The sequence below is a fragment of the Hylobates moloch genome, unplaced genomic scaffold, assembly GCF_009828535.3.
Source record: "Hylobates moloch isolate HMO894 unplaced genomic scaffold, HMol_V3 SCAFFOLD_10, whole genome shotgun sequence".
NCBI lineage: Eukaryota > Metazoa > Chordata > Mammalia > Primates > Hylobatidae > Hylobates > Hylobates moloch.
Window position 1 is genome coordinate 13,714,999 of NW_026652285.1, and position 15,295 is coordinate 13,730,293.

The 15,295-nt window shown below is 47.0% G+C and overlaps 1 protein-coding gene across 3 annotated transcripts; it reads right to left on the minus strand.

The window, feature by feature from the left end:
• Positions 1-3,280: 3,280 nt before the first annotated feature.
• On the minus strand, positions 3,281-10,986 carry COPRS (coordinator of PRMT5 and differentiation stimulator). 3 transcript variants are annotated; one of them, XM_032163054.2, is made up of 4 exons: positions 10,776-10,986; positions 8,464-8,530; positions 4,228-4,446; positions 3,281-3,719 (listed from the first exon to the last, which is right to left on the minus strand). In XM_032163054.2, exons 1-4 carry the CDS (start codon positions 10,872-10,874, stop codon positions 3,550-3,552), a joined length of 555 nt encoding a protein of 184 aa, XP_032018945.1. In that variant the 5' UTR covers positions 10,875-10,986; the 3' UTR covers positions 3,281-3,549. The 3 variants fall into 3 exon arrangements, with proteins under 3 accessions (XP_032018945.1, XP_032018946.1, XP_058301862.1); XM_032163055.2 differs by lacking the exon at positions 10,776-10,986 and adding an exon at positions 10,417-10,622; XM_058445879.1 differs by lacking the exon at positions 10,776-10,986 and adding an exon at positions 10,031-10,103.
• Between the last annotated feature and the right edge of the window lie 4,309 nt (positions 10,987-15,295).

Genomic DNA, 15,295 nt, shown 5'->3' on the forward strand with positions numbered 1-15,295 from the left:
AAAAAAAAGAATAAGGTCTTGTTTAAATACCTAACTGCAGGGGGGTGAGGGATAAGAGACTACGCATTGGGTAGAGTGTACACTGCTTGGTGATGGGTGCACCAAAATCTCAGAAATCACGACTAAAGAACTTATCTATGTAACCAAACACCACCTGTTCCCCAAAAACTGTTGAAAGGTTTAAAAATAATACCTAATTGCAAAATCTTAAAATAACAAAAATGTAAAAGCAAAATTGTTTACACTTCCATCATCTAATCAAATTGTTTCCACTTCTCCATCTTACCTTCTAATCTTTATACATATACATGCAACTATTTCATACATGCAATATTATAAAAGTAGTCTGAGAGTCCACCTTTTCACGTCTTATATCATTAGTATTTTTCCATTTCACTTTTTTTTTCTTACTCCCACTTCATCCCCTTGAGATAACCAGTACTCTACATCTTCTTTCTCTTGATCGAATCACCCAGTGGTAGGGCACCAGAATAATATTCAAATTAGAACAATTGGGCCAGGCACAGTGGCTCATGCCTGTAATCCCAATACTTTGGGAGGCTGAGGCAGGCGGATCACCTGAGGTCAGGAGTTCAAGACCACCCTGGCCAACATAGTGAAACCCCATCTCTACTAAAAATACAAAAATTAGCTGGGTGTGGTGATGGATGCCTGTAATCCCAGATATTTGGGAGGCTGAGGCAGGAGAATCACTTGAACCCAGAAGGCGGAGGTTGCAGTGAGCCGAGATAGTGCCACTGCACTCCAGCCTGGGCAACAAAAGTGAAACTCCATCTCTAAATAAATAAATAAATGGCCGGGCGCAGTGGCTCACACCTGTGATCCCAGCACTTTGGGAGGCTGAGGCGGGTGGATCACGAGGTCAGGAGATTGAGACCATCCTGGCTAACATGGTGAAACCCCATCTCTACTAAAAATACAAAAAATTAGCTGGGCATGGTTGTGGGCCCCTGTAGTCCCAGCTACTTGGGAGGCTGAGGCAGGAGAATGGCATGAACCCGGGAGGCAGAGCTTGCAGTGAGCCGAGACCATGCCACTGCACTCCAGCCTGGGCGACAGAGTGAGACTCCATCTCATAAATAAATAAATAAATAAATAAATAAATAGCAAAACTGAGGCCTAGATTGACAACTCCTCCATGGATCACAGCAGCAACATTGTGTGAATTTTCTTTGCTTAGCTACTCATGCACATATGCTCTTCATACCATTTTTTTCTTCTCTCCCTTCCGCTCCCCTGTATATGTAATACCCCAACTCACAACTTCCGCCTTTACTCACAGTTTCAGCTGCCTCATAACTCCCGCTCACACATGGGCCAACACAACCTTTCAATAACATGACATTTCCATTTCAGCAATTCTGCCATTCTCCTCAAGCCCCTAATATCTCTTGGCTGTTTCTCAAGTTTACCTTTTCATGCCAGACGTACTCATGGTCTCATCATCTATGACCTTGGGAGGAGGAAGAAAGGAGGGTGTGGTGATATGATCTACAACTGCCCTTTTAGCAAAGATAGTGGAAGGGGCATTTTTTTCCTCCCTCCGACAGCCTTGGCCATGACTCCCCTCACCGCCAAAGCCATTGCATTCCCTCACAAGGTTCTGCCTTGTTCATGCACCTTGTGGGGCCTTTGAAAAAGTTTAAATGGTTAAACGCTCAATTAACTGCTATGGAGTATACTAAAATTTCACATCTGAAAGCTTTTCTTGTGTCAGCTTCAATAAGGAGGCAGGAAGAAACAATCCCTGAGCCCGTCAGACACCAAGATGACTTACTCTAGTGGATCCCAGACCTGCCAAGGCGTGACCCCAGATGGTGTTGCTATCTTTTCATACACGCAGGGCCAAGAATGGACCTCAGAGTCACATGTGCGCCTAGGTCCTAGTTCTGCCACTCTGTGTGATCTTGAAGAGGTCAAAACATTTATTTTTTTCTGAGACGGATTCTCGCCCTGTTGCCCAGGCTGGAGTGTGGTGGCATGATCTTGGCTCATTGCAACCTCTGCCTCCCAGGTTCAAGCTATTCTCCTGCCTTAGCCTCCAAAGTAGCTGGGATTACAGGCACACGCCATCGCGCCCGGCTAATTTTTGTATTTTTAGTAGAGACAGGGTTTCACCATGTTAGCCAGGCTGGTCTCGAACTTCTGACCTCAGGTGATCTGCCCGCCTCAGCCTCCCAAAGTGCTGGGATTACAGGCGTGAGCCGCCACACCCCACCTGGTCAAAACATTTTGAGTCTTGCATTCCTCATCTCTAAAATGAGGTAAAGTTTTTTGTTGTTTTTTTTTGTTTGTTTTTTACTGAGTGAGTTTCACTCTTGTTGCCCAGGCTGGAGTGCAATGGCGTGATCTCGGCTCACCGCAACCTCTGTCTCCCGGGTTCAAGCAATTCTCCTGCCTCAGCCTCCCGAGTAGTTGGGATTACAGGTGTGCACCATGACACCCGGCTAATTTTTGTTTAGTAGAGACAGGGTTTCTCCATGTTGCCCAGCTAGTCTTGAACTCCTGACCTCAGGTGATCTGCCCACCTCAGCCTCCCAAAGTGCTATGATTACAGGTGTGAGCCACCGCACCCGGCCAAAATGAGGTAAATTTTTAAAAGTGACTTCATGTAAGTAATTGTAAGGATTAAAATATTAAATGGAAAACCGAGTTTAGTGTCAATTAAGGATTATGCAATTGCTGGTTTAACTAATTTCCCATTTAGTTTTTGGCCTAGGGAAAAGCCTGTTAACTAAGTAAATGTTCCATTTTCTATCAACAGGAAAACAATCAGCTACAAAATCACCAGTGTCTCCTGGATTCCAATCCTTGGTCAACAGTGCTAGATCTACAGAAGCAAAACTAAAATTTTTTTTCTTTCACAGAGTAGTTTTAAGCCTCCAAGCATTTTAATCTTTAAAATATCATTCAGGGACTTTAAACGAAGTAGTGAAGGCTGGGCACGGTGGCTCACGCCTGTAATCCCAGCACTTTGGGAGGCCAAGGCGGGTGGATCACTTGAGGCCAGGAATTCGAGAACGGCCTGGACAATGTGGTGGAATCTCGTCTCTACTAAAAATACAAAAAATGAGCCAGGTGTGGTGGCAGGCACCTATAGTCCCAGCTACTCAGGAGGCTGAGGCACAAAAATCGCTTAAACCCAGGGGGTGGAGGTTCCAATGAGCCAAGTTCGTGCTGCTGCACTCCAGCCTGAGTGACACGGTAAGACTATCTCCATAAATAAATACATGGGAAAAAAGCAGATGAAGCATACTGGTTTCTTTTTTTAACCTTTATTTACAAAGAACACAACTCCTCTTGACACAAACACACACACATTTCAAGGAGGAGCCCATTCAGAACAACAACAGACTGGCGAGAACAACGGGGCCTTATTGAACACTGTTCAATAAGGAACACTGGTCTGTGTACCCCAGACTAGGGGTCACTGCAAACATTTTCTCAGATACGACTTTTCACCTCCAAGACAGGAAAAGAGATCCTGACGTGGAGGCCCGCCCACCTACAAGGCAGAAAGCTCCACACTCAATCTTCAGCATCGTCAAACTGTCCTGTTTCAAAGACCATTTTGGAATAATAGGGTACCAGTGGAGGCGGATGGTGCCAGCTGGGGTCATAGATCATGTCTCCTTGTGGGGCACAGCACACCCAAGGTTTGAGCTCTTGAGAAATGCTCTCCTGGATGTCGTCGGCATCTGCAGGCAGTTTTAAAAGACAGATTAAGGAAAGGAAGGAGGGAAGGAAGGAAGGTAAAAACGGACAGCCAAAAAAGTATGTCTAGGGGACAGATCCTTGCACTTATTTTGTTTAAAAACACACACTGTTCTCCTTTCCTGAAGAATTATAAATGCGTTCATTCTGAACAACTGAGAAGTTGTGCTTCTCAGACAAGGGTTCTTAGCAGTGAAGAGGAAGCAAACTGGATAACACAGCACTTCTATCTGCAGCTGCTCAATTCATAGCAGAGATTTTTGCAGAGTAACAGTTTTGACGTTAAAACAGTGATACATTATGGAGTCAAATGCAAAATTTGGATTTTTTGAATATAAAAGAGAAGGTGTTACAGAAATTGGAGACCTGTAACAGATACCAGCCTAAGCTCATAGATGTGGATCCCTGTTCCAAACTGTCTGCCTTCAGGGCTAGTCTGACAGGTGTGTCTGAGAAGGCCTGGTTCAGGACCCTCAGAGACTCCACACCTACCATACGGACTCCCTTGATCTGCTTTCAACTCCAAGTCCCAGTCCTCATTAAAAAGATTGCCAGGCTGTTCCTTGGGTGGACAGTTTGTCCCTTCTGACAGCTCCCAGGTATTCAGTTCTCCATCAGAGTCCTCCTCATCCATGGCAAAGCCTTCCTCTTCAGAATGGGTGCCCTCACCCTGGGCAGGACTGTCATTAGGGATGCTCTGTGCTCCACGGGCTAAATCGACAGAGAGAAGATGGCCTTAGTGACAAACCAAAGAGGACCTGCTGTGTGCTCAGTAAATTTGGGGCAGACTTATTATGAAGGTAGTAAAATAAGTGCACAGAGTCTTCTTTAGCCACTTGAGCACTTTTTTAAAAATGCACTTCTTTGTATGTTTTTAAAAGAGCTGATAATTTATTTTCAATAAGATGTTTTGTCTTATACAAGGCATTATGTGCCAGGTCCTTTAATTTACAAAGAGAGCTAGGGACAGTTAACATTTTCAGGTGGTTTGTATGTCATTGAGGCAAAGGGCCTCTGATAAATAATACGCTTTCACCATACAAGCCTGAATTAAGTTTTTGCTCTTTTTTTTTTTTTTTTTTTTCTTTTGAGACAGAGTCTCGCTCTGTTGCCCAGGCTGGAATGCAATGGCGCCATCTCGGCTCACTGCAACCTCTACCTCCCAGGTTCAAGCAATTCTCTGCCTCAGCCTCCTGAGCAGCTGGGATTACAGGCGCCTGCCACCGCGCCCAGCTAACTTTTTTGTATATTTAGTAGAGATGGGGTTTCACCATCTTGGCCAGGCTGGTCTTTTTTTTTTTTTTTTTTTTTTTGAGATGGAGTCTCGCTCTGTCACCCAGGCTGGAGTGCAGTGGCACAATCTCGGCTCACTGCAAGCTCCGCCTCCCGGGTTCACGCCATTCTCCTGCCTCAGCCTCTCCGAGTAGCTGGGACTACAGGCGCCCGCCACCACGCCCGGCTAATTTTTTGTATTTTTAGTAGAGACGGGGTTTCACCGTGGTCTCGAGCTCCTGACCTCGTGATCCGCCCGCCTCGGCCTCCCAAAGTGCTGGGATTACAAGCGTGAGCCACCGCGCCCGGCCAGCCAGGCTGGTCTTGAACTCCTGACCTTGTGATCTGCCTGCCTCGGCCTCCCAAAGTGCTGGGATTACAGGCGTGAGCCACTGTGCCCGGTTGTTTTTGCTCTTTTATTCCTCCCTTCAGCCTCAAAGAGCATGTTAGAAGTGAGCACAGGGACAAAGGGAAACAGGGGCACTGCAGGCAGAAGACCAGAGCCCATCTAGTCACAATGGGCAGCACCTAGTGCCTCCCTCTGAGATCAGGGAGGCCGGAAGGTACATTTTCAAAAGGCCTCACAATAATGGAGGAAAGACTGGGGAAAGCTAATGGATTTCCGAGCACGTAGTGCTTTGGTGATGCCAGGTCCCAGGAGAGAAGGCAATCAGCCTCAAACAGCCATGCTCTTAATACTGGAATAACAGTAACAGTGATAAGCAATGAAGTGATAGTTCAGAGCAAGGAGTCTAAAGCCAGACTGCCTGGTTTCAAATCCCTGTTTTGTCAATTACTAAACATGGGACTGGGCCGGGCGCAGTAGCTCACCCCTGTAAACCTAGCACTTTGGGAGGCCGAGGTGGGCGGACTGCTTGAGCTCAGAAGTTCAAGACCAGCCTGAACAATGTGGCAAAACCCTGTCTCTACAAAAAATTCAGCTGGGTGCAGTGGCATGCACCCGTAATCCCAGCTACTCAGGAGGCTGAGGTGGGAGGATCGCTTGAGCCTGGGAGGCGGAGGCTGCACTGAGCCAAGATCGTGCCATTGCACAGAGTGAGACCCTGTCTCCAAACAAAAAAAAAGTGTGACTGAGCTGAAATTTACTTAACTAGTTCCATAACATAAATATAGAATTACCATATGACCCAGCAATCCCAGTCCTAAACATATACCCAAAAGAACTGAAAACAAGTGTTCAAATAAAACAAGGATACTCACAGCAGCACTATTTACAATCATCAAAAGGTAGACACAACATCAAATGTCTATCAATGGATGAACGGAAAAACAAAATGTCGTATATGCATATGATGGAATTATTCAGCCATAAAAAGGAATGCAGTGCTGATACATGCTACGGCATGGATGCACCTTGAAAATATGCTAAGTGGAAGAAGCCAGACACAAAAGGCCACATATTGTTATGATTCCATTTACAGGCAACTCACATTTGCCTATCCAGAACAGATAAACCCACAGACACAGAAAGCAAATTAGTGGTTGTAAGAGCTCAGGGAAGGAAGGAATGGAGAATGACTACTTGGTGAGCACAGAGTTTCCTTTTAGGGTGATGAAAAGATTCTGGAACTAGGTAGTGGTGATGGTTGCACAACACTGCCATTGTGCTAAAAGGCCACTGAATTATATGCGTTAAAATGGTTAAATGGTAAATTTATGTTATGTATCTGTTACCACAATTTTTAAATTGTTTTTATTTAACTATTCTGTGCCTCAATTTCCACATCTATAAAATGAAGATAGCGTTGTGGTGAGTTACTTTAAAAGAAAAAAAAAAGGCCAGGCACGGTGGCTCAGGCCTGTAATCCCAGCACGTTGGGAAGCCGAGGTGGGCGGATCACTTGAGGTCAGGAGTTCGAGAACAGCCGGGCCAACATGGTGAAAGCCCCTCTCCACTAAAAATACAAAAACTAGGCCGGGAGCAGTGGCTCACGCCTGTAATCCCAGCACTTTGGGTGGCCGAGGAGGGCAGATCACGAGGTCAGGAGATCAAGACCATCCTGACTAACATGGTGAAATCCTGTCTCTACTAAAAACACAAAAAATTAGCCAGGCATGGTGGCAGGTGCCTGTGGTCCCAGCTACTCGGGAGGCTGAGGCAGGAGAATGGCATGAACCCGGGAGGCAGAGCTTGCAGTGAGCCAAGATAGTGCCACTGCCTGGGAGACAGCGAGACTCCATCTCAAAAAATAAATAAATAAATAAATACAAAAATTAGCCAGGCGATTATGGTGCACACCTGTAATCCCAGCTACTCAGGAGGCTGAGGCACGAGAATCACTTGAACCTGGGAGACGGAGGTTGCAGTGAGCCAAGATTGCGATACTGCACTCCAGCCTGGGTGACAGAGTGAGACTCCATCTCAAAAAAAAAAGAAAAAGAAAAAAAGGGGCCAAGCATAGTAGCTCACACCTGTAATCCCAGCACTTTGAGAGGCTGAGGCAGACGGATCACGTGAGGTCAGGAGTTCAAGACCAGCCTGGCCAACATGGTGAACCCCTATCTCTACTAAAAATAGAAAAATTAGCCGGGCATGGTGGCATATGCCTGTAATCCAGCTACTTGGGAGGCTGAGGTAGGAGAATGCTTGAATCCAGGAGGCAGAGGTTGCAGTGAGCCAAGATCGTGCCATCGCACTCCAGCCTGGGCAACAAGAGCAAAACTCCCTCTCAAAAAAAAAAAAAAAAGGCAGGGGGCTGGGCACAGTGGCTCATGCCTGTAATCCCAGCACTTTGGGAGGCCTAGGTGGGCAGATCACTTGAGATCAGGAGTTCGAGACCAGCCTGGCCAACATAGTGAAACCCCGTAGCTACTAAAAATACAAGTTAGCTGGGCGTGGTGGCACATGCCTGTATTTCCAGCTACTCGGGAGGCTGAGGCAGGAGAATTGCTCTAACCTGGGAAGCGGAGGTTGCGGTGAGCTGACATCATGCCACTGTACTCCAGCCTGGTGACAGAGCGAGACTCCATTTCAAAAAAAAAAAAGATATTTTGAGAGAGAACACATTCACATAACTTTTGGTATATTGGCATAACTGTTCTATATTAATATTGTTATTAATCACATATGCATAATTTATAAGTTAAACTATATCAGAAATAGTATATATGGGGAAAAAAAGCAGTTTCAGGCATCCACTGGGGGGGGTCTTAGAATGTATCCCCTAGGAATAAGGGGAGACTGCTGTACTATTTTCACCGTTTCAAGCTGTTACTCTCAGTAGAAGGATGAGTTTGAACATAAGAAAAGTCCAGGACTTCCCTTAAGGAAGCTCCAAGCAAGGCTTCCAAAGGAGGGTACTGTTCAACCCTTGGCAGAGAAGGCCACTAAGCAGCAGAGAGGACTGCCTAAAAGAGAAGGTAAATGAGACAGAGGGACTATTCCTCTCCTCACATCCTTGGTCTCCCCAATTTCCGTCTCTACCATCTACTTGCCTAGCTGATCCACAGCCTTCTCAGTCTCTCTCTCCTGACCGGAGTGGTCAGCCGTAGCAAAGCCAGCCTGCAGGAAGAAGAAATGATTACCAAGGACTTGGGTATCTGGGGTATGCCCAGTATTCAGCTATTGCATCTCAACCCCACCCACTCTTCCATACTCCCCTTGGTGATGCAGGGCTGGGACTCTTCCACCCACATTTCTGCTTTGCCCTGTTAAACTAAGCAAGGCTGGAGGGAGATGGGCCTTGTTCCTTCCTATTCATGTAGGCATCACCTCATGACACTTCACCGTGGCAGCAGGAATGCCTTCCTATAGCAGCCACAGAATCCAGTATACAGTTCTGCGAACTCTTGCAGAGCCAGCCTTATCACTGCACCTTCTCTTTAGAGGTCTGGGTCTCAGGACTCTCCTCCAAGCTCAGAGACCCCCTACCATCAGCTGGGGCAGTGCCTTCTCCTTAAAGGTTGGAATTTCAGCTCTGCAGAGCCTTTTCCCTAAGCTTCTAAATTTTAATCAACTTCATCTCTTTGTTCCTTCAGCCATAGGTTGGTAGCTGTTCCCTGCGGTTGCCACCCCCAGGTACACGTTTTCCCTTTTCAGTTACTTAACAACTTTATAGCTAGTAAACAACTCTATCAAATTCTCTGTTTCCTCACTGACACATTGAGGTGGTGGAAGCTTTATAGTTCCTCTGCAATGCTGAGCACTGAAGGCATTATTTCTAATCTAACTGAAAATCTTCCCGCACAGCCAACAAAGTGCTTCTCTGCTCCCATCACTCAGAAGTTCCTGAAACCCTATGACCTCCAAGACCTCTTTCTAATGAATCACGAAATGTTCCCTGCCTGCATAAAAGACCTGATTTTGATCCCAGCTCTGCCATCCATTCAGAGTGTGACCTTGAACACATCACTTCAATTACCGTGCCTGAGTTTTCTTCTTCAGAAATTGGGGGTGACTGTTCTGACCCTGCAGGGGACTTATGATACCATTTATGAAAAAACCTGGCATGTGGCAAGAATGTAACATTTCTTGAATTTAAATTCATCTTTTCTGCTACATCTAAATTGCACTCGGCACCTGCTCCAATCAGCATTCATTATCTGGTCATGTCTGGGTTTAATAATTCAATTCCACTCCCTGTAGTTAGTGACAACCTCTGGTCACTGCCACCCAAGGAGAAGTCAGACCTCTCCCTAAACCACTGCCACAGCCTCGTAACCACCTTCCAACCAGCCATCTGGCTCAGCCTTACAGAATTAATCACTACTCTGCTCAAAACCTTCAACAGCCCTCCACTGAGAGAGCACAAAATTAAGCCATGGCATTCGCACGTCCCCTCTTCTCCCACTCCCATCAACCTGTTGAGCATAGTTCTCTGCATGCTCTGAGACCCAACTCCAGGCCATGTGCCCTGCACTTTCTCATCTCTACGCCTCTGCAGACACCACCAGCCTCTCACCTTGATCCTTTCCTGCTATGCCCTGACAAAATTAGTCCCATTCTATTCTGCACTCCAAAGTAATTTTCTTTGTAAGTGTGGCTGCATTTTTCATATCTTACTTTGGCTAAGTACCATCTTTGAGGCATCATTCATCCAGTCGGTATGTCTATCTCCTGTGCCAGGAACTATGCTAGGCTGGGCAAACAGCCCTAACAGAGGGTTCCTACCTTCAAGCCGCTCAGCACCTAGCCGGGACTAACTGTAAACGAGGGCAGGTAATAACCGTAATAACGGTCTGTAACGTTCTCGGGAAAACCAGCAGCTGTCTAGCGTACGTGAAAACAAGTTTCTGGAAACCCTGCGTCAAACAGGGCCTTTTTGGTTTCAGTAAGGAGAAGGGGGAGCGCGCACGTGACATCTGGGGCTCAGGGTTAGCGGGCATCCCCATCAACGGACAGAGGTCCACAGGTCTGTAAAGTCAAGTCCCTCTCCTCGCCGCCCTCACCTGGCCCTCGCCCAGGCTCCTGGCAGCGGGCCCCGGCTCTCGGTCACCAGCGTCACCTCCCATTTACCAAATACGCAGCGGCGCCTAGCGGGCGGACAGCCTTCCCTGTTGACCCGGCGCGCCCACCCACGCCCTCGGCTTTCGCCGCCCCGCAGCCCCGCGGCCCCTCGGCCTGGCCGTTTTCAGCTCGAGCAGCGAGCCCAAACAGCGCTCCGTGTCGCGGGGCGGCCCGAGACCGGCCAGAGGCTCTTCCCCGGCCCCGCGGCCCCCGCCCCGCCCCGCCCAGCCCAGCCCGGCCCCGCGACTTCCCGCCCCAGGCTGCGGCTGGTTGTTGCTCCCGGCCCCCACGCGGCGCTCACCTCCGGGCTAGGGGGCGCCCCCCGCGCGCTAGGCAGCGGCGGGCCCCGAGACGGCTCCGCGGCCCCCTGCGCCTGGACCCCGGTGGCCTGAAGGTCCATGCCCTGCTGCCCGCGGCTTGTCGCCCTGGACGCCGTGGGCCACGTGACACGCCGGCCCGGCTGCCCGCCGGAGGATCCGCCGCAGAGGTGCCAATCAGCCTGGTGGGGGGTCCCGGCCAAGAGGGCGGGGCGCGGGGGGTCACGAGGAAGCGGGGGCGGGGCGGCGCAGGGGGCGGGGCGCGCGGCCTCGCGGAGCCCGCCCTTCCCTCCCAGCGCGAAATCTGAAACAATCTCGGAGACGGATTTTGGAAACTCCTCCCGGTGCATATCCTAAGGCTGGACGACTAGCTGCGTGTGAAACGCCAAGCGTACCCTACTCGGCCACTCGGGGTGTGCTCCAGCTTCAAAACCCCGCGTGGGTAAGACACATGAGCAACCTAGTGACCTCCACCTTGAGCCAGTGATCGTCTTTGAAGTTAATCCATTAGAAACCAGGATAGATGATTAAGACACAAACTGCAATGTGCAGTGGACACAGAATACAGGCCACGACCCTTACTCATAATAATACTGAACATTCGGGATTCCTGTATTTCCATGCTCAATGCCTGATACTGGACAACCTAATTATTTCCCATTTTGCCTGGAAAGATGGCTTCTGGGGATAGGCAGGGCCTGAGCTGGGAACAGCCCAACTGGAAAGACAGCCTTCCCCGCCTTCCCCAGTGCCCAACCTCTAATAACAAACCAGCTCAAGGAGTGCTAATCACGTCAACATCAGGACATGAGGCCCTCTTCCTTCATCCCCCTCAAAGACTGTGTTGTTTGTACAAGACAAAAGGCATTTGAAAAAATTTAGCATAAAACTGACACACAATATTCGATATTATTTTTGTTCTATTATGTAGATGTTCCTACACAGGAGTCAGTATCCCCAAGGCTAACTGCCTCTAGGTCAGCAATGTCCAATAGAACCTTCTTTAATGGTGGAAATAAAAGTTCTACTATCTGTGCTGTCCAATATAGTAACCATATACCTACTGAGCACTTGAAATGTGGCCAATGTGAATAAATTGAGTAATTCTAATAAACTTAAATTGTTACATGTGCCTTGGAGCTACTAACAGTGCAACTCTAGGTGTACTAGTTAGATGTGTTTTCATAACCTGCAATATTGAGAATCAGATATACGGATGTGATGACCCCAGGTGACCACCTTATAGCCTTGTGTTAAGGAGACTACCACTACCTCTTTGCTCCCTTATCTATGTACGACACATACCTCTTTTGTAAAATTAAAGTGCCAAATAAGATTAAGAATGTTAAACATCCCAGGACTTAAGGGACAGGAAAAAAAGGAATTTTTTTCTTATTTTAAAACAAATGACAAGAAAACAGGGGCTGGCCGCAGCGGCTCACTCCTGTAATACCAGCACTTTGGGAGGCCAAGGCAGGCGGATCACTTGAGGTCAGTTCAAGGCTATCCTGGCCAACATGGTGAAACCCCGTCTCTACTAAAAATACAAAAATCAGCCAGGCATGGTGGCGCACACCTATAATCCCAGCTACTCGGTAGGCTGAGGCAGGAGAATCACTTGACCTAGGAGGCGGAGGTTGCAGTGAGCAGAGATTGCCCCACGGCACTCCAGCCTGGGCGACAGAGTGAGACTTGGTCTTAAAAAAAAAAAAAACAGAAAGAAAAAGAAAACAGTACAAAAGCTTAAAATAAAAATGTTCTAAAGTAGACTCTAATACTCATAGAAATTTAATATATAATAAAGGTAGGCCGGGCGCGGTGGCTCAAGCCTGTAATCCCAGCACTTTGGGAGGCCGAGGCGGGCGGATCACGAGGTCAGGAGATCGAGACCATCCTGGCTAACACGGTGAAACCCCGTCTCTACTAAAAATACAAAAAAAAAAAAATTAGCCAGGCGTAGTGGCGGGCGGCTGTAGTCCCAGCTACTCGGAGAGGCTGAGGCAGGAGAATGGCGTGAACCCGGGAGACGGAACTTGCAGTGAGCCAAGATCGCGCCACTGCACTCCAGCCTGGGGGATAAAGCAAGACTCCGTCTCAAAAAAAAATAAAAAAATAAAAAAAAATAAAGGTAACATCACAAATCAGCAGAGAGAAACATAACTGGCCAAATAGTGTTGGCAAAATTAACTGCTTGGGGAAAAAGAGTTGTTCTCAGCACCACGAAGAGCTTCCAAAGCATTTTAAAAACAGACATCACACACACACACACACACACACACACACACACACAAAATACCTCTGGGCATCAAAAATCGCCACAAAATGTGGGCGCCTATAATCCCAGCTACTTGGGAGGCTTTGGCAGGGAGAACTGCTTGAACCCAGGAGGCAGAGGTTGCAGTAAGATCACACCACTGCACTCCAGCCTGGACCACAGAGCAAGACTCTGTCTCAAAAAAAAAAAAAAAAAATCGCCACAAAAAGGCTGGGGGTAAAATTATTTGCAACAAATGAGAAACAAGATATTAATATTCTGAATATCTTTTTAAAAACTCTGGCCAGGCACAATGGCTCATGCCTGTAATACCAGCACTTTGGGTGGTTGAGGTAGGAGGATTGCTTCAGTCCAACCATTTAAGAGACCAACATAGCAAGACCAGTCTCTACAAAAAAAATTTTAAATTAACCAGGCATGCTGGTGTGCACCTGTATAGTCCCAGCTACTCAGGAGGCTGAAGTGGGAGGATCTCTTGAGCCCAGAAGTTAAGGCTGTAGTGAGCCATGATCACACCACTGCACTCTAGCCTAGGTGACAGAGCAAGAACTTGTCCAATTAAAAAAAAAAAATTAACTCTTATAAATTAGTAAGAAAAAAATGTTTTAAATAGTCTAAGGATGTAAAAAGATGAGAAACAAAATACACTAACTTCATGAATATCAAAGAAAAGTATGGTAAAACGATGATATATCACATTTCACCTATAAAATGGTAAAAATAAAAAATATAATTACACCAGTATAGGTAAGGGTACTGACACTTTCATGTATTGCTTGAAAGAAGGAGCAAACTGGCAATACATATCAATATTCTCTAAAAGCAGTATCCTTTGATTCACCAATTCCACTGTCAGATGTCAATCTCCTAAGGAAATAGCCAGGGATGTGAACAAAGATTGACAAGAATCTTCATCAACAGCATTTATCTAATTTTTTAAAAAATTAGAAATGACAGTCCAGCCCAGGCTCAGTGGCTCACGCCTGTAATCCCAACACTTTGGGAGGCCAAGGCGGGTGGATCATGAGGTCAGGAGTTCGCAACCAGCCTGGCCAATATGGTGAAACCCCCTCTCTACTAAAAATACAAAAATTAGCTGGGCATGCTGGCGGGTGCCTGTAGTCACACCTAGCTGCTCAGGAGGCTGAGCCAGCAGAACCACTTGAACCCGGGAGGTGGAGGTTGCAGTGAGCTGAGATGGAGCCACTGCACTCCAGCCTGGGTGACAGAGCAAGACTCCATCTCAAAAAAAAAAAAAAAAAAGACAGTCCAACCAGAGGATTAGTAAAATATATTATGGCTCATTTTTACAATGAAATGTTATGAATTCATTAACTGTTTTTAAGGCTATTTAACGACACAGAAAAACAATACTAAGTGAAACGTAACAATAACCTATACTGAAAGCTTCTCCCAGTGACAGGATGCTTTCTTTTCACCACACTATTCTATTTCCTCCATATTTTCCAGAACAAATGCATACCACGTATCTTTTATAATGAGAATAAACCAACAAAACTGTACTTTCTCTTTTTTTTTTTCCTTGAGGAGTTTCGCTCTTCTTACCCAGGCTGGAGTGCAATGGCATGATCTCAGCTCACTGCAACCTCCGTCTCCCAGGTTCAAGCAATTCTCCTGCCTCAGCCTCCTGAGTAGCTAGAAATACAGGCACGTGCCACCACGCCCAGCTAATTTTTGTATTTTTACTAGAGACGGGGTTTCACCATGTTGGCCAGGATAGTCTCAATCTCTTGACCTCATGATCCACCCGCCTCGACCTCCCAAAGTGCTGGGATTACAGGCGTGAGCCACTGCGCCTGGCCTAATTTTTTGTATTTTTAGTAGCGATGGGGTTTCACCATGTTGGTCAAGCTGCTCTCAAACTTCAAGAGTAAGAGCAAACCACCTTTTGCGACCTCAAGTGAACCGCCTGCCTCGACCTCCCAAAGTGCTGGGATACAGGCGTGAGTCACCATGCCTGGCCAGCCTAAAGATTTTAAAATGCAGCTAAATGTACAAAATAGAAAAGTAGGAAAAAATCATTAATACAATAGTTCTCTTTAAAATAATAGGTCGGATGCAGTGGCTCACGCCTGTAATCCTAACACTTTAGGAGGACAAAGTGGGCAGATCACTTGAACTCAGTACTTCGAGGTCACGCTGAGCAATATGGTGAAACTTCATCTCTACAAAAAGTACAAAAGGGGCTGGGTGTGGTGGCTCACGCCT